This window comes from Chiroxiphia lanceolata, chromosome 4 (assembly GCF_009829145.1).
Source record: "Chiroxiphia lanceolata isolate bChiLan1 chromosome 4, bChiLan1.pri, whole genome shotgun sequence".
Taxonomy (NCBI): Eukaryota; Metazoa; Chordata; class Aves; order Passeriformes; family Pipridae; genus Chiroxiphia; species Chiroxiphia lanceolata.
In genome coordinates this window covers 49,517,974-49,543,300 of record NC_045640.1, presented here as the reverse complement: position 1 = coordinate 49,543,300, position 25,327 = coordinate 49,517,974, and the positions used below count along the sequence as shown (strand labels likewise).

Sequence of the window (25,327 nt, the reverse complement as noted above, 5' to 3'; positions counted from 1 at the left end):
CTCCAGTATACAGCTGCTGTTCTCTCAGAGATATTTTCTCCTGCCATCTGAGAGCCTTGTCACTTGTTTTTCTTTTTTTATTTTTGATATAATCATTAGTTACTAGAAATATATTGCAAGAACTGATACGCTCGCCACAGCCTTACCAATGGGTTTGTGTGCAGGACACGCTGGTTTAAGAGGAAGCTGTTTTATAACGTTTTTAATTATTAAATGTCTTATGCAACAGAGTTTAAGGGTCATTTACAAACAATTCAATTCCAAAGCTTCCTTAGGCAGTAAGTCACCTATGTCATTTCTTGTAGCTCAAGCTTGACTCAGTCCAGTCTCACACCAAACAAGATTTGGGAGCTGGAATAAAGGGAATGGTGATTCAGTGTACAGTTCATAATATTTCTTTGGCAGGGTGCTCACAGATCATTGGACTAGCTTATCTGTGAATACAGTGGGGTTTTTTGTTTGAAGTCCTTTAACAGAAGTGAGGCAGCTGTGCTGCTTCTGTGGCAGGAAATCTCATGGGCCCCACTGGCAGTAGGCAGGCCATGCTGACTCTCTGGATCTGACACCATAAAACCAGGCCCTCCACTGCTGATTCTGCAGCCAGCTTCAGTCCTTGACTGCAGGATAATTTATACAGCTATAAGAAATTTAACTGTATACTCCTACCTCTTGTGTGGGCATGGGATGTATCCAGAAACAAGGGAATCCATATTCCTAATCATCAGCTTAAAAGCACTGCTATGTTTACTAAATTTTGCTAGGAAACTAAAGATAGAAGGAGGGATCCTTGGTACTTCCACTTAGGCCAAAGATAACTGAGCAGCACAAGGAATTATTGAGCCTGCTCATTTCTTATTCCTGGTATGGAACCGAGACTTCTCACTTTCCGAAGAAAAAGTAACTTTCCAAAATCACTTCAGATGAGCAAACAGATGAACAGACTCACTGCATTTCCTAGAAGAGAAGACCAAGCCAAAAGTTTTTAGCCTTAGAAGTGACCGTGCCTTCCTGGGCTTGCTTCTACCTTTGAGGGATTCTAGTACAAGCCATTCTCATTTTTTAAAGCCAGTTTTTGAGACAATTGACTTTAGTTTTATTACAAAGCTTTTATTAAAAAACAAATGCTCAGCACATAAACTGGAATGACAAAAAAAAATTGGTTGACAGTATTTTTGGCAAAGGCTGTGCCTTACTATTTTAAAAAATGGGTACATCAATGCTTATTTCAACAACTGGCATAAAATCCCACTAACAGGCTAACAAAACAGATACAAATACAGAACAATTGAAGTAATAATTCAAGTGCTGGGCTTTTTTACAAGGAGAAGGGAAATGGGTGAGAAGGAGAACTCACTGCGTCAGATTTGCTGGATGTATTGCTTATGTTTACAGAGTAGATGATGCAAGACTAACACTTGCTACTGACCAGCTGACTGTTGTTACATTTATTTAGTTCTATAGGACACTATTATATAGACTGAGAGGCCACTATTTGTTACAAATAGTTAACAAAAACAGCCACCTTTTTTTCCATCAGGTTTTTTCCTCTGGCAGAAAAAAAAAAAATAGGAAAAAAAAGAAAAACTTTTTATTTAAAAAGTATTTCAGATTTCTGACACTTGTTTAAAAGCTCATACCCTAGTAAAATATACACCAAAGAAATTACAAACTAAAAGTTAAAATATAAAGCATCAAGTTTCTTAAACAAAAGCTAAAAACCAAAATTGATCCTGTCGCAACCATTAATAAAAACAAGGTTGAGCGCGTCATCCCTGGTCCAGGCAAATTCCATTCCTCGATGTGCTGTATGGGGCAGCTGTGGTCTACATTATTCTGTTGGCTGAAGCAGGTGGAGACAGCCATGCTACTTTGTTTGCTGACTCTATATGGACACAGATGAGACAGGGGCTTACCAGTGCAAGGCAGAGGTGAAGACAAAAGCTGCTCTGCTGACCCAGGAGCTCATTTGCTCTATTTATATCGGGGCTGGACCTCGTGATAGTGAAGGATTTTGGCAGTGATTGTCTTTATGATTCAGTGTCTCTAGCAGTGACATCAGGGTGAATGACATCCTGGACAGACTCCTTGGGGGTGGTCTGTGCGGATGAAGGACACACCTAGGGTTTTAACAAGCTTCCATCTCCAGAAGGGGTCCTGGTGTCGCCGCCTTTGCTTTGCAAGTTGAGAAAGCATTTCTTTTCCCACCTACAGGGAAAAGGAGAAAGAGAGTTATAAGGACTATATGAAGCCTTTTTAAAAAAAAAAAAAATTCTTCAAAGAAGCTGGTGGTGGTTCACTGTAACTCTGACACAACTGTATTAGTGGAATGTGCATTTGCAATGTCAGAGTTAAATGCAGAATTAATTGCTACTTGCTTTTGCCTGAAGTTTGCAAGTATATTTATAGAGAGTACTTTGGATTGTAAAGAGATGTCAACACCAACTAGAAAGTGGGGGTTTTAAGCATCCAGCATGTTACTGAAGTACTTCCCTTTCGCAGTGGATTTCATTTAACTACAACATTTGACCCAGATATCCGTTGCAAAGCTAGACATCCTCGGGCTTTGGTACTGCAGTGGTTGAGGTCAATTAAACCTCTACTTCAGTCTCAAGCTCTACTCCCTGCAGAAATAAAAACCACTGTTTTCCTGTAAGCAGTTTGGTAGAGGAATGTGGGCGAGGCTTGTGTGAACACTGACTCTACCATCCATTCTCATGACTGGGGAGGATTTGTTCTGCTCTTCAGTGGGGTAGTGAACATCTTCCAGCTGTGTAAGAACCATGGGCCTCTTACCTAGCAGTGAAGTTCAGTAGGATCTTGGAAGAATTTATGTTCTTAGAGCACATGAAAAGGCCCACAGTGTGAGCCCAGTAGGGTATTGCTCATCCAGTGAGGAACCGTTGTTCATCACTAGGTCTCTGAGTTACTTCAGCTGACTTATGCAATTGCTAACTCAACCATCACCCTGCCCTTCTGACCCAGACAACTGGGTTATAACAGGGCCTCCACCCAAAAACTGTCTAACAAGTCAGACATTTTTCCACAGATGGGCATGTGCTCTGCAGTAACAGTTTCACGGTTATTGGTATCTCAAAAAATCTGTGTTAACCTCTGTGTCTCCATGTACTCATCAAGTAGAAGGCTCAGTGAGCAGAGCTTTTGAGAATGACAAAAATTAGTACAAGGATGCAGTTCAGTGGAGAAGGTAAATGAATTTTCATCAGAAAAAACACAAAAGGCTTAGTCACATAAAGATACACTGCCAGCACCTTGAATCACGCGAGGCATGACAGAACAAGTTTATGAAGAAATGGTTTAAACCACAAGTCAACTCCAGTTAGACTAGTCATAATAGATAGACTGCTTGAGCCTGCAAGAGCTACAAGCTGAATTAGTCAGCAAATTTTACATTATATTACATTACATTGCAGCAGTATTTAAACCAGGGCCATTTATAACTGAGCACCCACCTCCCATCTGCTGCAGCTTCTGTTGTAAGCCTTTACAACACAAAGTGTTTCACTCGTACTTGTCTGAGTACAGCTCCTGAATAAGGAGTTATACTGCCTAATGTACTCCAGGGTAGAAAGCTTCTAAAACTGATTTTATACCCTTTTATTTTAATCAGCATAAGCTGAGGCCTAAAATCTCACTGAACAACTTGACTCTTTGTCAGGGGTCCCCCACATGGCCATTGTTATAGCGGAAAGGAAGGCTGAGGACACTGAAGTTTAGCTGCAGACTAAGGTAGAAAAGACAAGCAAAAATTTATATCAAACTGTTCTGTATAGCTTAAATTTCATGCAGACTTTCTCCTATCCCAAATACCGCCATCCTTGATACATGATGAGTAATTTTCACCTGCTGCTGGTAGCCATAGAAAGACATTTAAAGCCACTGAGGCCTCTTAAACAGCACAGCTAAAAGTCCACTGGCAAACCAGCAGTTTCAACAGAGGTGGTCTGTATTGACTAATTCAGTTCCTATTTCCTCATAAAACCAGCCCATGTCCCAACTAAAAAAAGCCTTCTGAGCTTCCTGCCTTTTTTTTTATTTTTTATAAAGTAGCGCAGTGCTCCGTAACACGTGCGGATCAAAGAGCTACGAAGGGCTCTACCTTTCCAAGGAGCACGAAGAGAAAGCCAAGCAAACAGCAGAGAAACACTGGGGAGAGCACCCTGCAGCTTTATATTTATTTTGTGCCTTTTCATCCCGGATTTTCAAAGGTTTGGTCCAGGTTGCTCTTCCTGGGAAGGTTTTCCTCTCAGTCTTACATGAAAACATTCAGCTTCCTGTTGAGGAATGGCCTTGAGGCGCCAGGCCAGTAGTTCACAGCAGTCTGATACAAGTGCTGTGATTCAGAGCTACTCCCCATTAGCAGCCAGGAATGTCTACTTCACTGAAGGAAATGAAATGCTCTTCTGTTGAGATGGTTCCCTGCCTCCTCCCCCCTTCCCTTACCAGCAAGCTGTCTTTGAAGTCAGGAGGTTAAAATAACGACCGTGGCCTTGCTCTGGCCCTCAGCTTTTTCAAACAGTGGCCATCGCTTCTTTCTCAATCCAGAGGCAGCTTTTGCAGCGTCTGCCTCCTTTCCAGAGCCCCTCTCAGCACCTAACTATGCCCTGCTCCGCTGGAGAGGCTGCAGACACTGCTGTGATTCGGGAAGGGGACAGGCATAGTGAAGCCCCACATATTTTTATTTCCAAGGGAATACTGCAGCACAGCAAATTACACAGTAGCTATCCTGAAAACATCATCTAGAACCCAGCCTTTCCCCAGCTGCACATTAAGGGTACACACTGGAAACTGCTTCTACTGCTGATAAACCAAATAATACCTAAAAAATACGAGTGATGATGGTGTTGCCTTACAGATATAAAACAGGTCAAATCAGGATTCTTTTCAAGAAACCACAGGCATGTGCTAAGGAGACTGAAGACTTCCCACATCTAGGCTTCACTGGGGGGCTGCAGCTGAAGTCTCGCCAAGCAAGGCATGTCCTAGCAAAGCCCAATCCACAAGTGAAGTCGGCGCAAATCAAAGACTGCAATTACAGCTCCCTGGCTGTGGTTAGGCTTCAAAGAAAGTGCTGCAAGTCACATTTTACATATGTGAAGTCTTGAGCCTGAGCCACAATAGGAGGCACTGTCTGTGCCATTTGCAGTGTACATCTGACTGCAGGAGGAAAGAGGAAAAAAAACACAAACCACCACCTCGAGAAAGAAACAGAAATAAGATTCAAGAATAATGCAGTGTAAAAAGAAAAGCCTTGCTCCTGAAGTGATAAAACTGTAATTTAGGAATCGCTACAGTAAAACTAAAGTCTCCTAGCAAACCTGGGCTCAACAGCTGAGGGCAAAAGCATCACAAGGGGATCAGAAGTCTTCCCTATGCTTCAGAATGAGATGGATTGAAGGGTGGGTCCACAAAGGTCTTGTGCTCCTCCTCTAGACTTTTAACTCATCTCAGTTTTTCTAGAACAAGGGGGAGGATTATGCAGCTTCATTCAGGCTAACCAGAAAAGGTTATGGAAGAAAGTCAAGAGTGTTTGGGTCAGTCCAGGAGTAAGTACTGAGTAAAAGAGGTAGGTAACTCTTCACAGAAAGCAACAGAAAATAAGTATTTTAAACGAGGTGCTTTTTTTCTACACCATTCCCCACCATGGGTTGTTTTCATACAGTTGTAATAAAAGACAAGACTACATATAACGGTAGTTATATGTATTTAAAAAACCCTCAAAAAACCAAAACCAACATTAAACGAAAAGTTCAGCTCCAAACCTGGCTTTTAATCCAGCACTTCAAACAAAATGGCAAACTCAGGGAACCCAGAAGCTGAAACTGCCATTTTCTTTTTAAGTCCAAACAGAACATGTTTGACTTACTGCCAGGGTTTTTTCAATTCTCCAAAAACTTGGGTATGCAAAACCAGGTCATTATTTATCAGAGAGGTTCACACTGTTGGTGAAGTCCCTCTGTATTTTCTTTAACAGCAGAGCTGGAGAGGCTTTCAGGTACAAGCAGATAGATGCCAGCACTGCAGTCTGCTCCTCTTCCTGCCCAGCTGTGCCATGGTTTGTGGGTTTATCCCAAACCAGATCCTTGAAATGTTCTGGGCAAACAAAAACAAACACTCCACAATCTTTGTTGTTTCTAAACAAAAAAAGCACCTCCCAACAAAACCCCAGTCATTTTAGTAATCCGATTTGCTGCAGGGTCCTACAAACTGTTACAGAACAGGGATGGAAAGACCTACAGGAGACAGGAAAAAGCCCTCTCTGCAAGAGATGGATACCAGCAGGCAGCAGAGGGAACTTTTTAAACTGCCTCTGTTGCCAAGAAATGACATAAAATTGTACCCTAAAACTGTAACAGCTGCTGCCATGTTGAAACTACATCAGTATTAAGTTTTTCTTGATCTGTCCAACCCCCTCCATCCCCCTTGCTACTGTCAGCCTCAACCCAGGCTGGTAACTGTGAATGGAAACTCCAGCAGCAAATTATTCACTGATAGTTTAATTGCCCTGGAGTAACTACACCTGAAAATACCTCTCCACTAACAACAGGTGAAGTCTGGAGTCCTGACTTCTGTCCTTTCAGTCTGACCTAAGCTAGATGCGCTAAGTGAGCACCAGGAATATTCTTCCCCCGCCTCCCCAAGTCAGAGACCTCTTCCAGAGCAGATTAGTGCCAGCACATAAAACACCCAGGTATTCTAAGATTCCTGCTTTGTGCAGGCAACTGCAGTGATGCCAAGCACGTGTGGCTCTTATCAAAGGCCGCCATGTAGGCAGCACAAAACTACAATCTCTATCACTGAGCTACAATCTTTAAAATGATCCTACTGGAAGACCCAGGACATGTTTTTCCTGTTGGGGGTGGGAGGGGACAGAGGCTCCATGTTTATAATAAAATCCAGATTGCCTCTACACAGCTGTCTCTAGCAGCTTCTTAAAGAGGAATATAATATACTTAAGGTGAGGAAGGGGGAGGAAGAAATAGGCTTGTCCCATCTTTGTATCTTTATGGCATATAACACATATCCAGAAGACTATTTTTTAAATTATTTCTTTTATAGACTGAGTTCTAGAGGCTCTGAAATTGCTACTTCAGTTTTCACCTGCTAACAGAAAAGACATGATGTATCGGTAAAGCAGTAAGTGAAAATTCTTTCAGAAGAAAGAAATAACACAGATAAAGTTTCCTTTAGAGATCATCTTTTCTGCCACAATTAAACATAGGTTAGAATTTAAAATGTACTTTGAAAGACAATCTCTACAGTTAAATCTTCTAATACATGGAATAATTTAAATAGTTGCTTTCATGAAACAAAAAGCAAGTCAGATGTAACCTGAATATCTTCCTGAGCTTCCATCACTTCTTCTACACACAGCCATCCACAGAGCAACACTACCAGCGAAAGACAGCGGTACGCAGAAACCGCTACAGAATTCAAACACATCAACTTCACTTTGATGCAATTAAGTCATCTCAGCAGAAAATCTCTACTGGTCTGAAATACACAAGCTTCCTGTTGTGTATCTCAAAACACACACACATGGGAAGAAACCCAACTATTTATCAAAATGCAGTCTCGCCTAGTGTGTGCATCTGCCCTGATATCATAAAATTAATTCTGTGTAGTTATTTTGGCAATCACATTTTATCTCATGCAATTTCAGGTATCCCTGAGATGAAAGACAGAAGGCTCTCAAAACTCTGGAGTTTAATTCTTATGCTACTTAATATTAACGAGGAAGCAGGAATCTTACTTTTGCAAAGAGGAAGCAACTTCAGAAATATTGTCTCCCTGCTCAGTTAAGCCTCTTTAGTTCTCTTAACCCCTGATCCCACTCTACTGATGCCTGTGGCAAGAACACTAACTCAGAAATGGTCCTTGGTACCATTTCCCTCAGTTGCATCTAACCCTGCTCACACACTACACTCCAGTGCCAAAGACACCTTAACTGCACAAGTGCTTCCAACATTTGCTCCTACCACTGGGAGGAAGAGCCAAAAGCGGATGTCCTGGAAGCTCTGACTAAAGTCTCACTGACTGCCAGGCTCACGTTTAACTGGCCAGACAGTGGTGGTTCAGCTGGCTGTGCTGTGACCTTCTTTCCTTGTACAGCTCTCCAATTTGCATGCTTTCAAACTTTAAATTCTGTTTATATGGTACAATCTCAACAAGCAGGTAAAGGCTCAGAGATTTAAAAGATGACTTGCATAAAAAGTCTTAAAGTAGAGCATTAAGGGACTAACTGGTATGAGAAGGATTTCTCTATTAAGCAGTGATTTGTGCAACATCACACTTAAGGTTCTTTGGTTTTGTTTTGTTCTATTGGTTGGTTTTGTCTTCAGGATGCCTGGTTTTGCATTCATGTATATCAGAAGACCTCTTCAATCTAAAATCAGAAGCAGAGGAAAACAAAACTTAGTGCTAGGGTGTGCTAAGGTTCACTAAGCTTTGACAGAATTGAATTTGAATACAATTTTGACGAAATTAGAGGACAGATTTCACCTAAGCTTAGTCTCCAGAAATAAATGGGAAAGACTTTGACAGTGTCATAACAACTTGCTTTCTAGCTGTTCAGGAATACAGAGTCAATGCCTCATTTTGAAATTTTTCATGTAAATTCTCTAAAAACATGAAAATGCAATACAGACCTGAGAAGAACAGTAAAATAGCGAAGTTTTCTTCCAATTGGAAATGAAGCCGCAGTTCAAAATCTTACGTTTTATTTATGAAACAGTTTGTTTCCACAGAGTTTTTCTCATGACCTTAGAATTCTCAGTCTGGTGGTGAGTTTATTAAATCCACCAAAATACACCGTTTTTATCCAGAGAAGAATGGTGCACCAGGCGTCAACTCCCTGTCCCCACCCTATCCCACAGGAAGAGTTAGAACAATAGTTGTCCCACTGCTCCTTCATTCTAGCCCAAGCTGCCTACTGCTAACACCTCAGAAGTGAAACAATATGGGGTTTTTTAATCACTTGTGAATGTGGCTGAGTTCAAACTTGATTAGGCATCTCTAATTTCCCAGCAGCATCTGCAACTTGAGCACCTCTGACAAGATAAACAGATTTCAGACATTTGACTGCTGAATTACCTATTTTTTCATCTGTCAGTGTCAATTTAAAATAATGAAATGCTGAAAATCAGCATTGTAGCTGACCATGCTACACCTCTATTTTGCAAAAATACTTCAAAATTTTTCTTGTTTCTCTAATCCCATATCTATGCTGATTGTCTAGTTGAAAGTGTTCTGCTGGTTTTTATTTATAAACCCTATGCTTTGCTCCTACCCTCACCTACCCTTACTCCTCCCATAGGCTCTGGTTGCATCCAAAATAGTTTTTATACACTTCCTTCCTTCCTTCCTCCCCTCCTGCACTTCACAAGGAACCTCTGCCAGGCTGGTAAACAGGGACCTGGGTCTGCTTTGCCGCACCTCTCCCAGCAGGTGTCAGTGCCCCCCTGTACCTGCCACCTTAACGGGCAGCAGCTTCTCTTTGGGTTTGCTCTTGTTTTCCTTGATGTCAGAGAGCCTGAGAGGAGGGTTTCTGCAAGATCAATATCAGGTCAGAACTAAGTCGCTGTAGGGGACACACAGGAGGGATGGAATGCCATTCAGAGGGACCTTGACAGGCTTGAGAAGTGGGCCTGTGCGAACCTCATGAAGATCAACAAGGACAAGTGCCAAGGTCCTGTACCTGAGTCAGGGCAATCCCAAGCACAAATATAGGCTGGACGGAGAATGGATTGAGACCAGCCCTGAGGAGAAGGACTTGTGGATGTCGATGGATGAGAAGGTCGACATGACCCAACAATGTGCACTCACGGCCCAGAAGGCCAACTGTGTCCTGGGCTGCATCAAAAGCAGCCTGACCAGCAGGTCGAGGAAGAAGATTCTGCCTCTCTACTCTGCTCTGGTGAGACCTCACCTGTAGTGCTGCATCCAGCTCTGGGGGCTTCCAACATAAGAAGGACATGGACCTGTTGGAGTGAGTCCAGAGCAGGCCACAAAGATGCTCAGAGGGCTGGAGCACCTCTCCTATGAAGATAGGCTGAGAGACTTGTGATTGTTAAGCCTGCAGAAGGTTCCAGTGAGACCTTCTAGTACCTAAAGGGGGCCTACAGGAAAGATGGAAAGAGACTTTTTACAAGGACATATAGTGATCGGACAAGGGGGACTGGCTTTAAACTGACAGAAGGTAAGATATTAGGAAAAAAATTCTTTACTGTGAGGGTTGTGAGGCTCTGGAACAAGTTGCCCAGAGAGGCTGTGGATCCCCCATCCCTGGAAGTGTTCAAGGCCAGGTTGGATGAGGCTTTGAGCAACCTGGTCTAGTGGAAGGTGTCCTGGCCCATGGCAGAGGGCCTGGAAGTAGGTGATCTTTAAGGTCCTTCCAAGCCAAACCATTCCTTGATTCTATGATCTGTCTGAGGGCTATACTCCTATTCCTTGGAAATTTCTATGCCTATTTGAAATTATAAGTGTTTCAATCCAGCAAATTTTTTTCTGTTCATTCTGTCCCTCTTGCCTGTGCTGAAGGCCACTACTTTTAGGTAAAATTGGGAACAGGGAAACATGGGTCACAGAGGAAACAATTTTAAAGTAAATCAGGACATGTCTCTGCATCACCATCACCACACAAAGTCTCACACTCACTAATTTCTGTGCAAGTCCTCCAAACTCTGTTTAAAGCTTCTGAGCAGTCAAGAGCTATGGAAAGGGCTGGAGCATTTGTTTCACTTTTAACTACTCCAGCAGCAATTTCAAGAGCACTGGACAAGGCAGGTTTGAAAACATTATGCCTCAGAAATCAAGGTACCACATCCTCTTTGCATCTCCTTTCTAGGATGCTGGCCAGAAACCCATGGTTAGCCATGATCACAGTATTCAGATGCTTCTTTTCCACAGTATTCTGGCCCACTTTATAGTTTGCTGTCAGAGCCTCACTCCATTTTATTTCTAAGTAATAAGGAAAACATAATCCAGTCATAAATTGTTACAACATTACCCGAAAATCACTTCTGCACTGAAATTTGGCTCCAATTTCCATGTAGGAAGTTTGAAATGTTAAGATAATTCATTGTTTAAAGTTAAACAGTCTTAATCTGATCCTTTTAAGTTCTGATTGTAAATCAGTATTAGTCAAGTTTTCTTATTTTTGGAAGCTTTGCTAATGTAGATGCTAATTGTCATGGAATTTTGCAAGCCACAAATATACTTCTCACAGGTTTTCAAATGTCTATTAACCTTCTCTATCACTCTTTTTAGCCCTTGAAGATAAGCCAAAACACGATGTTAAATTACGTAGTTTCCCAATTGCATCCTGCCATATGTTGAATAATGTGCCTTTTACAATTACCACACAGACCAAGTCATAGGAAGTTAAGTATTTCCATGCTGCAGAACAATCAGGAGGAATTTTTGTTAGTGCCATTCTATTTCTTTGCTGATTTCTAAATACTCATGAGATGCTTAAACTTGCCTTTTTTTTTAGCTTCCGAAAGTCAAACTGAATAGAAAATTAGGAATTTCCACTTCCAGCACAGAATTGCTCCTATTTACAAATCCACTAGAATGTTGAGCTTAAAGTAAAAAAGAAAACACTCACCTTTCAAGAAGGTGCTCAACAGGTCATCTCTACATTGTCCTTAGTCTTAGCTTTCCTCATTTCCCCTTCCCTCCTGTCCCCTCCTAAATTTATTTTTAGCATTATCAGGTCTTATTCCACTCTTGGTTGATTTCAAAAGAAGCAAATAAATAAGAGTTATTTCTTCAACAAATCAAAGTTATTTCAAACATTGTGTTGGACCATGTCAACTGCAAACAAAATCCTTCTTGGGACAGTTCCAAAACTGTTACAGAATGGTGACATGCTTTGAAGCACCCCAGGATAATACAGCACAGGGTCACGGTATTCCTAAAGCACTCTAAACTGTTTTACAAAATGGCCATTCAGCATGTTGGAGATCACAGAACTCAGTTAAATCCTAAGCAGTGAAGCCATAAGATGCCTGCTGCTGTGTACAACCCTTGGAAAATGGGCAACTTAATGCTACCACCTTGACTTTACCACTCAAATCATGTCCAAGGCAAAAAGCAGGTTAGAGGTCCATCTTAAAAATCACTTATGTGCTGAAGGGTTCATGGACAAAAATAAAAAAAAAAAACCCACACCCAAAACTTTCACAGTATCTTAAATCATTTCTGTTTGCATGTCTCTTCCGTTACTTTCCTCTGAACATCCCACCACACAACCCTCCCACCATTTCATCCTTCTCACTTACATCACCATAATTACAGCCCTGGCTGATCTCCTTTATGCTGATCTTGAGATTCTTTCTTTGGTCTTGCCACCTACTCATTTCTGATTCTTCTCAGATAACAGAATGCTTGTCTCCTTCCCAGACCTCCCACCCTCCTTCCCCCTCTTCCTTGCACCATCTGAAAGAGTAAGAAAGCTATTCCCAAACTTATTATCTCCATCCAGTAGAGACTACAACAGCTCTGCTGTGGGCCTAGTAAGATATTATGCTTGTGGGCAAAACATTCTTTGGATTAGGCTTGCAGAGGGAGAGAGTCTTAACCTTCAGAAGTTTACTTTGAAGTCTGGCTGATTCAGGTTCCCTAAATCATTCTGTGCATTTACTTCCAGCAAGAGCACATCTGTACATCTCCGGTGGAGATCGTTCACTCGGCATGCAACATTTAGTGAGGCTGCCTTCATGTGCATATATGGAGTCAACAGCACACTCCCCTTCCATGGAAGAAGATATATACTGTTCTCATACTCCATGTTATAAATTGCATGAGGACAGAGATGGGTATGCACACCATTAAAGGGCAGAAGGAAGGAAGGAAGGAAGTCAAAGGGAAAGAGAGAAAACCCCTACACTTATAACATTAATCCTCTATTATGGAAATTGCAAACAGAGAAACTTCAATAGCATAGTTCAGCACAGACAAGGCAGTCATCCTTAGATCATCCAAGAAACCAAATATCCCCTGTATTTTAGCTGTCACTTGAACCTTAGTTGTATTTCAATCCCAATCAAGTGCTCTGCATCAATTCAGATAAAATTCTGAGTGTTTTGCTTACTGGTACTGTATTAAGATTAAAGGGAGAACTATTCACAACTATCATGGATCTGGGCAACTAAGCTGAAATATCAAGTATAAAACTCAAGGTTAAAATACTTGGGTTTTTAGTAGGTATTATAGTAGGAAGAAAAAAGAGCATGCATTTTGCCTTTTCACTTTACTTCAGTTTAAAAAAAAAACAAACCCAAAGTCTTAACCCAACCAAGTTTAGACTAACCAGCATAATGGCATAACTTTCAGAAGAGGCTTGAATCATGCTGAGTGATCACCACCCACCACACAGAGGAAACTGAACTTGGCTGAAAGTCCAAGCAGAGCAGAGGGCCAACAGGAGCCCGCTTTGCTGACCTCTCTGAGTCCCACAGGGATCATGTGGCCAAATAAGGCAGAGGAAGAGAGGACAGAGAGCCCATTTCTAATGTAGTACATAGGTGAGTTTAGCAAGTGTTATTTTTTTGCATGATTCCTGGAATTCTCAGGGATCTCCCAAGAGCAGTCTGGTTAATTAGACAGTGTAGAACCAACTAGTATGTCATATGAATGCCATTCCTACTAGAAAAGATATCACAGTGAGAGAAAGAGGAGGACCGGCCTTCCAACCCAAACACTGAGAAATGAGGATCTCACTGTGGTACTGTGAGCACTCACAAGCAGACTAGATGGTGTTACTGTGTGTGTGTAACCAGTCATTCCACCCTCTGTGCAGATGATATGATATGATATGAAGAGAGAAAATGCATGCTGGAAATACAACCACAAAAAACCCCAACCTGCACCACACATGAAATACCACTGTACAGCTGTGGAGAAATTCTTGACACAACTGACATACAGTCCCATTTTCCTAGCAGATGTTTTGTTAGTATACAGGTGAATAATTGTTTTTAAGAAGTATACCCAGCCAGCCAGCATCTTGTAGATGTCAACACATAAAATGTACTCCAAAGCCAGCATCTAACTTGTTCTTATGAACTGTGACAGTCTGCTGGCTGGGAGGGTTTGCACTGCTTAATAAACCCATCCCTGTGCTTCACTGGCAGACTTGGCAGCGAGTCAGTGAGGTGTGGTCAATTTGAAAATATTACAGTTAAGCAGTGAAATGGTGAACATCTAATAGATAGCCGGTATAAAAACCATCAGTAGTCAAAGTAACATTAGCTTTGAGATATGATACTTCTGCAATTTTTTCTAAATTCACATTATTGCATAAAATTTATAAGAAAGCTTATTTTAAAATTCAGTTTTATCAGCAGGAAAGCTTTAGAGATGTTCTTACCATGCTTCAGATGTAGGCAGCTGTCATTCTGGGGCCTGTACCTGTAGAAGATTGTTTTCCTTTAACAAATTTCTCTTACAGAGCTTTTGTACATTCCAAATAAGTTTGATTGCTATAGTGTTACGTGGATTTTTTTATGTGTGTTTTTGGTTTTGTTGTTTGGTTTTTTTATGGTTCTTATACCAGCCATTTTTGTTGGGGAAAACAGGGTGTTTCCTATATATATTTTACAGGTAAAGAGGAGACCTCGCTGATGCTTTTAGCCAACCTACTAGGCAGCTGTTAGTGTACACAGAAATGTAAAATACAGTGATAAAATATACAGTGGCTACAAGAAGGTCAGTGTTAAGTTTCCAGTGTCCAATAATCCCACACAGTATTTGAGACGTATTTAAATTTAAAGATGATACAACGCTGATTGAGGAGAAAAGCAGAGGTAAAGCAGGACAGTGATTGCAGCAATGCATAAGTTCAGCCAAAGATGTTGATGCCGTCAGTGCTGCTGCTCAGAAAGGTGTAAGGGAAAGGAGGCACACACTGTGTGCATTTTCACAAGCTTGCATTCGAAGTGAAGTATCTTAAAACATCCCTCAGAAGCAAGTGTTAGAGAAAAACATGTAAAAATAAATAGCGCACGCTATAGTTTCTAAAATATCCCTGAGGTGAATGGCAAGTAAGAGTTGGTCGTGGCCTACCTGATGCTGATTCCTGCAACTTTTCTCTCTTCCTTTTCTTTTTCTTCCCCTGAAAAATAGGAAATTTTACCATACCATTACATGCGCAACCTTTTTTTTGTCACTTAACCTCACAGCATAGAAGCAAAAGTCATCTGGACACTGAGAAAGTGGTTAGGAAAAAACCCAGTTACTTTCAGGGCAGCTAAAACCTTTTCTATCCCAATGTCAACTGGTTCAATGGTAACAGAGTTTGCTCTCAGCATTTATGGAGAAATACGCACATCAGCAATAAGTATTTTTTATATCCACATGGAATTACAATCTCTGGCAGTTTTTCAACTTATGCTGACAGCCGCAAGCATCTGAAAGACTTCTCACACTTAATAATCTGATGACATGTATGTTGATATCATAATTTATGGCTCTTACAAGAACTCTTCACACATTCAGATACTTACGCTGTTCATACATGGTAACAGCAGACAGGGTGTTGAAAGTACCTAGGATGACCATGACCTGTCCCCAGGGTGCAAACCAGCCAAGTAAAACTGTTCTGATAACACTTGTACCTTAACAAAAGCCAAGTCTTGTATGGCTGTGCCCAGAGAGCGCGCTGTGCAATAACCAAACAGCTCCTGCTGTACAGCAGAGCACCCTTAACATGCCTGAGGTGCAGGACACGAATGCCTGGCAGCTGTCTTTCCTGTAGAACACACTGGCACCAGCGTGCCAGTGCAGGGCCATCACACCAACCCATACACTTAGCCCTCTCCTGCACCCCCAGCTATGGAAAAGGCCAGAGCTCCTGCTTCACACACTCTTTCAGGAAACAAAAGGTCAGTTTAGACTGCAGTTTTGAACCTCAATCATCTTGCCTTACCCTAACTACCACTTTGATATTCCTCCATATGAGCTGTCATTATTGTCCTGTATTGTCAGTCAAAGGGTTTTTTGTGTGTTTGAAGAAAACAGTCATCTCCATTGATATTCTAAAGAAGCCTTCAGTCAGGCTCTAACAGAGTTGCTCTGGCAAATCTTAGTGCAGTTGCTGTGAGTAGGGCTGCAGGCTGCTGTCCATCCTCTGGCCCCCCACTCAGCGTGGCTGGCAGCTGTCAATGCACGCCCCACCACACACAGTGGCCACAGACTGGAAGGGCTGAGGTGGTGGGACACCTCTCTCCATCAGCTAGCTCTGCAAGTTGACAGGATGGACAGCGGGTGATGTGAGAAACCATCCCAAACCACTGTATGGCTCACTGATATACAGCAAGCAAGGGCTCCAAATACAGGCTACAGCGAAGCTATGGAAGATAGACTTCTCCATCTCCAGTCTGCTCTGAGAGTCTGGGCCTGCCTCACTCTTAAGCTCCTGTCCTTATTTATCCCAAGACTGGCAACAGGGCTGGGCAATGCCTCCCAAAGTCAGGACTCAGCCTAGAAGTTGGAAAGCACATTTTAAGGGTTCCAGGGAACTCACAGTGATATGCTTTATCACTCAGGCACCAAGGCAATACTTCTTTATGGAGGGAAGTCTTCTAGTACAGATGTTAACATGGAAAAATCATGGGAGGAAAATTGGTTTTATTCTCTATGGTAGGCTGACTTCAAGTGCTAAAACATACTGAAAGCTGATCTATCTATGAGATAAGGGAAGTGAAGGAACAGAAGGCTGGGCTGAAAACTAGTTGTCAGCATTCACAGCTGAGATAGTTTCTGACAACTCCAGCACACACACACGCAATCACATTGTGAAAACACTGTGCTTCTCACGTCTACCATATAGCTTTGCATGACTACTTCGGGTATCAGTAATAAAAACATAATAAAAAGATAATTTCAACAGTTGAATAACAATGTTTAACATTTTCTTGACATTTCTAAAATCCTGAATAATGAGGCAAACCAAAATAGAAGAATGAAAATCAAATAGTATATATTTTTTACTTGTACTGTTTTGTGAAATACAGCCACATGAAACAGAAGAGTCACCCCTAAGTCACTTCCAACTCTCAAAATACTGCAGTAATACCTGTGCTAAATGAATACAATTTCACATTTTGACTGCTTACTTTAGAAAAACTGAAGAGGGAAAAAGAAAAGAAAAAAAAAAGATGACGTATATTTGAAAAGGTTTCAGTGATAAACTGTGATCTACTATGACCACTGCCTCACCACCACTGCAAAACGTGTGCATTCCTGGAGAGGCAGAGAGGAAGGCTGCAAGAGGAAGCTAGCAGAGTTCTTCATTGCAACATGCAGGACTGGAGTATGTCAGAGCTATACTTCCACACAGGATGTAGGTTGGAAGCACATCAAAGAAAGAACTCATACATGCCACCTTACACACTCCAAATGTCTATCAAGGCATTTAAGAAACTGCAGGTCCACTGCTTGTGCTGTATGGCAGCAGGCTGTGACAAAACACGTCAGGTTCTCAAAGTCAACCTGGCCAAGCATCACAGCACAATCTTGAAGGCTGATGTTCAGTAAGCATGAGCTGACAACACTCCGAAGTGGTCTCATTTTCCAGCAAGTAAATTCAAGACAACTGAAATCTCCTTGTTTCCAAGGAGTCTCTCACTAAGACCCTATTTGTTCCCAGCAGTAATTCAAGACAGCTCTGTGGACACGGTCTGGTTACCTGCATAAGTTCATGACAGCTTTTTTGGCTAGAAAAGATGACTGCCTAAATGAAATAGGCAGAAACAAGCTGCTAGGGTGTCTGTGCTTACAAAACTGGGCATGGCTATTAGCAAGACAAAGGCATCTTTTTCAGAGACCATCACTTAGTTTCTGTGTCAATGCATTCTGTGCCAGTTTCTACAGTTTCTGTTAACACTGTATGTAGGTACCTCAACCTTTAATGTCCAAAGATGTCACTGAAGTAGAGAAAAATTACTGTGCACCTAATACAGATGGAAAACAGAGCCAGAAATAGCATGTACACTTCCTATCACAGTAAATAATGGCTCAGATAATGGAGGGACAGAAAGGATCCTCAGGTTAGGATCAGTTTCTCAGAATTGTAGCTTCTGAGTTTCATACTATCACATATGGCTACAATGACAGCTCATTGTAGGCACAATAGTATAACTGTGCAGTGCAAGCTGTGTGACATTTTATTAGCACTTGTTTGATATTTAATTATAAAACAAGAGTAACTGTAAGAAAACCTCACTTCACCAAATGGTCTAACAGCAGGATCTATCATGAAGTTTACTTACACAAATTTTGTACCTTTATTTCACAGATGGACCATTCTGAATTACTTTCAGCTAAAGTTCAGTCTGCATTAAGTCTCTTGGGCTTTCAGTTCTTTTGAAAGCAAGACACCCCTTTTTTCTCAGGTCTAAATAAGATTTATGGATAACAAGTGATCAAATGGAAAATGATAGTAAAATCACAGCTGTACAGCAGAACATAAGCTTCCAGACACTACTGGCCATTGTTTTAGGAGAAAACTTCCCATGTTAATTTTTTCCCCTTGAAAACTGTGAACTTCATAAGGAGCATCTCAACAACAACAACAAAATAACAAGTTTTCTGGATGCTTGAAGCGCAAACAAATAAAAGGTTTATGTTATATGTATGTTCACTGTCCCTTCATCCAGGACTTCCCCCAAGTTATAGAGAAAAAGAAAAAATAATAAAAAAAAGTTAGGAAAAGGAAGTTAATTTTTAAAAAGAGCCTTCAAGTGAGTGACTTACGTAGTTGTCTCTTGCAGACCAGCCTGGATAAAGCTGCATGTGTAGCTGCCTTTCTTTACGAGCTAGTTCATAATATTTCGCTTGTTCTTCACGGGAGAGAGCATGCCACTGCAAACAAAATAAACATAACATTAGACTAGGAATTAACTCATACCTAGGCAACAGATGACACGAGCCAGTGTTTTAGTGACTTTGATTCAGTCCTTCCCCACTGCAGAAATGAAATTCATTAGCAATTATAAGCACCTGTGTTTATTAACCAACTTCCAGGCATTTGTCAGCTCTGCCACTGCCAAGTGCCTTGAGCAGACAAAAATCATTTATGGAAACAGGGTTCAAAAAATAATCTGCTCACAGAACCATGCTCTCCCAACACTACTTAAAAAAACCAACAACAAACAAACCCATACAAACCCCAACAAAAAAACAACAACAAAACCCACCCTTTAGCTCCTGATAAAACAGAAAGGATTTGTGCTGCTTTTAAAAGTCAGTAATCTCCCCTTCATAGAAGGGTCTGCTGTTTTGGTTTTAAGGAGCAGCCAGACACAAGTTTTTAATGCCAACACAGAAGGCTTTCTGGGCACCAGCAGGCTCCTGTTCCAAGATCAACCTCTAAGTACCAAGCTTCAAGGTACCTGCTTTACGATTTCCTCTTTTTGTAACAGAAGAAAAGAAAATGGCAACGGCAAAAGTTTCTAAGATACAGAAATCACAGAACTGCACTCTTTCAAATTACACGAGTTGACCTTTGTAGCCAAGCAGGGATAAATTTCCTGCTTTTATGTACTAAAAAAAACCCAACAAACCCCTCACCCACCCACAAAAAAACCCTTAAAAAATCACACCAAAAAATAACCCTTTCCCACCTGCACATTTGAAAAGGCACCAACTACATTGGTATCTAATAATTTTGTTCTTGTTGAAACACCTATCATAGACCTGAACCAAAAACAGTAAAGGTCTTTTATTTAGAATCAGGTTCCACTGCTGCAGCAGATGTGTCTACTTGCCTTCTTGTTTGACAACATGCATGGAGGAGTAGGAGGAGAAGAAGTTATTAAAAAAAAAAAACCAACCAAAACCAGATAGATGTGAAATCATTAAGACACTCATGCAAGAATAATTTACAGAACTAGGATTTCAGATCAGATCACATTTGTATGATTTAATATGTTGTTTTGTTACACATCAGAGGATGTGAACTAAAGCACTTGTCTGCCTTAACTTGGCGAGTTTGATGTGTTACTGAGAGCACAGCAGTTCAGCGGGTTTGCAACTCTCAAACTTCACATGCACATTCAAAAATTGGAAGGTATTGAACACTGTGGTGTGGCATCAGAGAGCCCAGTGGTATGTAAAGTGTCAGCTCTTGAGAACAGAGGTAGTTCCTGTTCTGGGGTAGCACAGGGCAAAACACAAAACACTTGACAATCAATCTCAAAGCAATTATACTGGATAACTCATGCACTGTTTACAGTACAGGAAAAGTGGAAATTGAGGTACTTTCATGGAGAAAGTAATTTGAAAAGAGGAGTATAAGCTGCAGAAAAAGTAGGCAATGGAGCCCCAAGGCTTGATTCATTACCAAAATGGAGATAAATAAGCCACTGCTCTCATTCAGGCCAAAAAAACAAGGCTGACATACTAAGGAACTAAGATCAACTACTGAGGGTGTGAGAATGAAAACACGATCCTAGAGACTTGCATGAAAGCATGGAAAAGGCAAGCACCAAGATGTCCTTCAAAGGGAGGTAACAAGAACAACAGAGGCAGAAGGCTGCAGGAACTGGGACAAGTACCAATAGATTTCCGCTCTGTTTGGAGGGGGAAGTCTTCAGACTGCAACGCAAAAGGGGCAGTTAAGGTCATGTACTGATTTCCCACTTGAAAGCACACAGGATTTTCAGAGAACTGCAGTGCCTCTCAATATTGCCTTGGTTGGTGATCAAGAAGAGATGTTCACTGGGAATTTGAATAATCCCTGCTCAAACTCTGATTGATACAAAAGTCACCCCTTTTCTCACTTCTGGAAGTCAATTGCAAAATGGGCATTTACCTCTGCTGCCTTCCCTTGGAAGAATAACACCAACAGTGAACATAACATTTGTGACTGAGTTGGCCTGCATAGGTTTTTTTTGAGATGGAAAGTACAAAACATGACTGCAATGCCACAGAAGCAAACGGCTCTCGGCAAGGCTCTGGTACATGTACTAGGATCATCAGTACTCGGCTGATGACTTTGGAGACATTCAAAAATTGACTGGACAGGTCCCGGAGCATCCTGATGTAACTGGACTTGCTTTGAGCAGATGTTGGATTACATGACCTCCATGGGTCCCACCCAACCTACATGACTTTACAACTGGACCCCATTATATTCACTTAGGAGTTTCATCTCCAGTGGCATCCAGTGTTCATCTTTGAATGATCCCTTCCTGCCCTGATGGACACCAGCCTAAGGTGATTTGAATGCTCCTTCCATGTGTGAATGCGGATATTTCATGCCTGAGCTGCTGACACCATAACATGAGTGGAACAGACACCAACTGGATGATGCTGTTAATGCTGAAAAGAGAAATTCAAGATACAGCTTTTATTTTTAGTTGCATGTTTTATCTTCTATAGCTAATTTGATAGTTGCACATTACTTATCACCTCAAGCAGAAAGTGAGCAATCACACCCAACTAAAGGGAAACACACAAATTAGCAGCACACATGAGTACGCACAAACCCTCCTGTACATACCCTTCTGCCAAGAATCTGGTTGATAGCTGCACTTTCTTTCAGAGTACACTCTGCTACAACGTTTGCTCTCATTTCTTTCATGTACAACATGAAAGCATTCAGAGGTTTCTTAATATGAGGTCTTTTTGGCTCCTGTTCTTTTCTCTGTTCGTGCTGAGGCTTCCTAAAACGTGGTGGGGGAAAGGGAAAGGAAGAAAAAAAAGCATTAATTTACCTTTAGCCTAAAAAAGATCAATAGAAAATTACCAACCTGTGATTACAGTAGCATTTTAATAGTAAGAATGAGAATTTCAGTAGTCATGTCCCATCCACTTTCACATTTCTTTCAGAGAATTGACTTAGTTTAATACTCAGAGAGGATGTCAGGTTGACCTTCTCTAGCAAGTAACATTTCATTGGTGAATCTGTTCCACATTTATCACTTGTCTCAATTCTCTTTTTGAAAGGCTATCCATAGTACCCACAAAGACCACTGCCACAGGCAGGAGGACAGCTTCTCATCCACTTCTTTTTTAGGCCTTTTGCCTTCGAGTATCAAGCAGTGACACTGCTCTTTACTACTAAATTTTGCAGGTAAGAACTTTTCCAGCAGAAGTTTGTGAGTTCACATTCAAGCAACAGGTAGACAGATCCATGATTATGCCTGAATCAAGACGGTTGTTGCCAACAGCTTAAAAGAGTTGGACTGGAATGAAAAATGGCTTCATGTCTCATTGCCCTTCCCAAACAGTAGCCCAATAGTTCCCATTTTAGTTCTAGGAGAAGAGCTAAAATTCAAAGAGGTCATGAAAGGCACTTTTTTTTTTTTTTTAACATATTTGACTCTTCTTCAGATAGAGTTAGTTCTCAAACATTTATAGATTAAGGGCTAATGCAGAAAGGCAGACTCACACATGCATTAGCTCACTGTCGTTGTGCAGATGTTCTTGTTTTACTTGAGGTGTTACAATAGCTGGGTGAGGGATTCCAGTTGTGTGAGGGCCTGGAGGACCAGGAATCATATGATGCGAAAACCTACAAGAGAAAACAAAGCAAGGTCTGTAACCCTACTGAAGACAGGCATCAAGCACATAACACAGCAGCAGGACGCTCCAAGAATACAAATGCTACAAAGCTCACAATGAAGATAACTCTTAAAGAGTGTATGAAAAATATTTGGCTAAGTTTTGTGCAGTGTAGCCCATTTATTCAAGAAAAGCAAACAAACAAACAAACAAACAAAATCAGTCAACATTTTGGTTGTAGAGAAGTTATTTTATTGACTTTCAGGCAAACAGTTTTAGCAATGCAAACAAGAAACACTTAATGTTTATACTGACTAGCAATAAAAATACACATTTCTTAACCAAAAAAATATATTTCCACACCAAGATATAAACATTCTTAAAATATCCACCACCAGCCAATGCAAAGGAGGAAACTGCCATGCAGAAACAAATAAAATAAAGAAGAGTCTTTTCAAGAAGTCCCTGATGGCTCTCTAAGGAATCGCTTTAGTTCTCAAAGCCCTTAAGGTAAAAGATTTTAACATCACTTCACCTGAACCCACTATTCTTCCCTCAAATGCTTAAAACAGACTTTGAAAATTCTGCATCCTGGATGAAGGATGGGAGCAGAGAGAGACTTTTGTCCTAATTAAAGCTTCCTTTCATTTGTACAGGAATGAAAACGGAAAATAAAACTGAACTACCACTAATTGAATCATCCCACCCTACTAACCTGGGTCATTCTCAAGGATAGCTCAGACAGATGTTGAAGGTGCTGAGCATTGCAAGCTCAAGTGCAGTAGAAAACCTGCATGCTTCATTTTAAACTGCTGGAAAGTACCATTAACATAAAAAGCAAGCTCATGCTCCCAAGTTTTGCTGAATGAGCGATGGTTAAGGAATGGTATCCAACCTCTCCTTTCACCATTCCCTAGTCCCCTCGCTCTTTTCCTTCATGCCACCAAAACAAAGGAAACACAAAGCCCTGTAACCGAACCATTTTATCATGGGGAAAGAATGGGTTTTCTTCCCAATCACCTTGACAGACACATGCTTATCATTCCCCTGTAAAGAAGTGAAGGGACAGTGATAATCCAAAGGAGCCCACACAAAAAGAGGCAAGAGGACTCACCACTTATCAAGTGGCCTGTCTTAAATCCCTGTGCAAGAGGATGTGTCTTCTAAAACTCACATGAAAAACCCCAAGAATAGTATATTCAAACCTTGTGTACACCAAGCACAGGATGCAGAAGCTGTCTTTAGAATGCAAAAGCAGAGCATAGGTGGTCTGGAGTGTGTCATGGCCAAGTCTCAATTAGCATTGCTTGTTTGCACTTAGACATAAAGACACAGTGCCTGATTCCACACCAGTACAAATACACTGTGCTGGCATCCCCTGCCATTAGTGGCTTTGGGCTATGAAATATCTACTTGTGAGCAAGTTTCCACACAGAGCATTACCTAAATGATTCAAGACTAATTACTAACAACTTTAAAATTGGAACTAGAGGACACAGACTAGAGTGACAATCCACCTACTTGCATAATGGCATGAGCCAAACCCAAGGATGCACACTAAATGTTGCATCTAGAAATGAACTAATGGCTCATTTCAGATGAAACAGCTCAATTAATTGCTGACAATTCACTGGTGTTCCTCATTGCAATACTTCAGAGACCGACAAGAAAATGCTGAATGAGACCAGTGTGGGATCCAGGCAAACTGTATATACACACATAGGTTAAATAAAAATGTATGCATAAAGTTTCAGCTGACTGAAAAGCAAGCAAAGGCAGACCAAGATACAAGCGGAAGAGCAACTTGCCCTCTAACGCCAGCAGTTACTCCCCGGTCAGTCATTCACCTCCTACACCTACCTGGATATGGAAGGGTCGACTGAGAGTGAGGATGGATAGGGCTGCCTGAATCCACTCGAGATGGGATATACAGGCTGACCTTGCCTGAGGTCACAGAAGAAAGGAACCCATCAATCATACGATATGGTATTCAGTAGTTATTCTAGAGTTACAAGCCCTTGATGGGAACTCAGTACTAGTCACAATAAACAGTAAGAGCTAACACTTTCAAGAGTTTTCCTAATGAAAGTAACTAATACTTAAACACTTTCAACTTTCTCCCTTGCTATTGAAAGATTCCCAATCTAAGTTTCCACTGAGAAGGAAAGCAAAACAACCAGTCTTCCTCCTCCAGTGCACACATACACACATGCACACTCCTCTATCTCTATCCCTCTCTAACCTAGTATTATGAGCACTGGAATCAGATTTGTTAAACAAGCTCTTAGGAAAAACACATCTTCATCCAAATAATTCTACTGTAGGTCAGAGCAAGAACACCAGACAGTGAATTATTAAGCTAGAAAGCCTTTAGAACAGTTTTATTAAATCTTTGAAAACTTAGGACTTTCTCCATTAGTATATGCTATAGTGAGGTACAAATAGCCAGCTTTCCTAACAAAGCAGAAGTTTATTTGATAAAAAAAAAACCAACCCAACCACCTAAAAGCCCATAGCAACACAAATCTATCTTACTACTAAAAGATCAAACTTTGTAATCCAGTAGGAGAAGCTTGTGTGAAGTTTTTGTCTTCTTCACGCTCCCACATATACAGAATATTTTGTCACCAGTCCGTCATTTGAGGTCTTTAGTTTTCTTCATCATCATCACTACATTTTGTTTACTTTCGGTTAGCAATGGTTCAGTCATGACTATGATGAACACCCTGAAGTAGCATGTTATGGTAATGTGAGCAAATACCTGAAGCAGCCCAAACACCTGAACCAGCCAGAAAGA

General features: G+C 41.1%; 1 protein-coding gene across 5 annotated transcripts in view; it reads right to left on the bottom strand.

Annotated features, from left to right (window-relative positions):
* Positions 1 to 1,086: 1,086 nt before the first annotated feature.
* Positions 1,087 to 25,327, bottom strand: part of LEF1 (lymphoid enhancer binding factor 1) — a 70,462-nt gene continuing 46,221 nt past the window's right edge. The window contains exons 6-12 of one of the 5 annotated variants that reach the window (XM_032686433.1): positions 24,391 to 24,474; positions 22,418 to 22,540; positions 21,527 to 21,689; positions 18,778 to 18,885; positions 15,088 to 15,136; positions 14,393 to 14,433; positions 1,087 to 2,205 (exon numbers count right to left, since the gene is read on the bottom strand). In XM_032686433.1, the coding sequence (XP_032542324.1) occupies positions 14,399 to 14,433; positions 15,088 to 15,136; positions 18,778 to 18,885; positions 21,527 to 21,689; positions 22,418 to 22,540; positions 24,391 to 24,474 (562 nt within the window). In that variant the 3' untranslated portion in view covers positions 1,087 to 2,205; positions 14,393 to 14,398. The remainder of the gene's footprint in view (positions 2,206 to 14,392; positions 14,434 to 15,087; positions 15,137 to 18,777; positions 18,886 to 21,526; positions 21,690 to 22,417; positions 22,541 to 24,390; positions 24,475 to 25,327) is intronic. The other 4 variants (XM_032686431.1, XM_032686435.1, XM_032686436.1 and 1 more) reach the window with 4 other exon arrangements.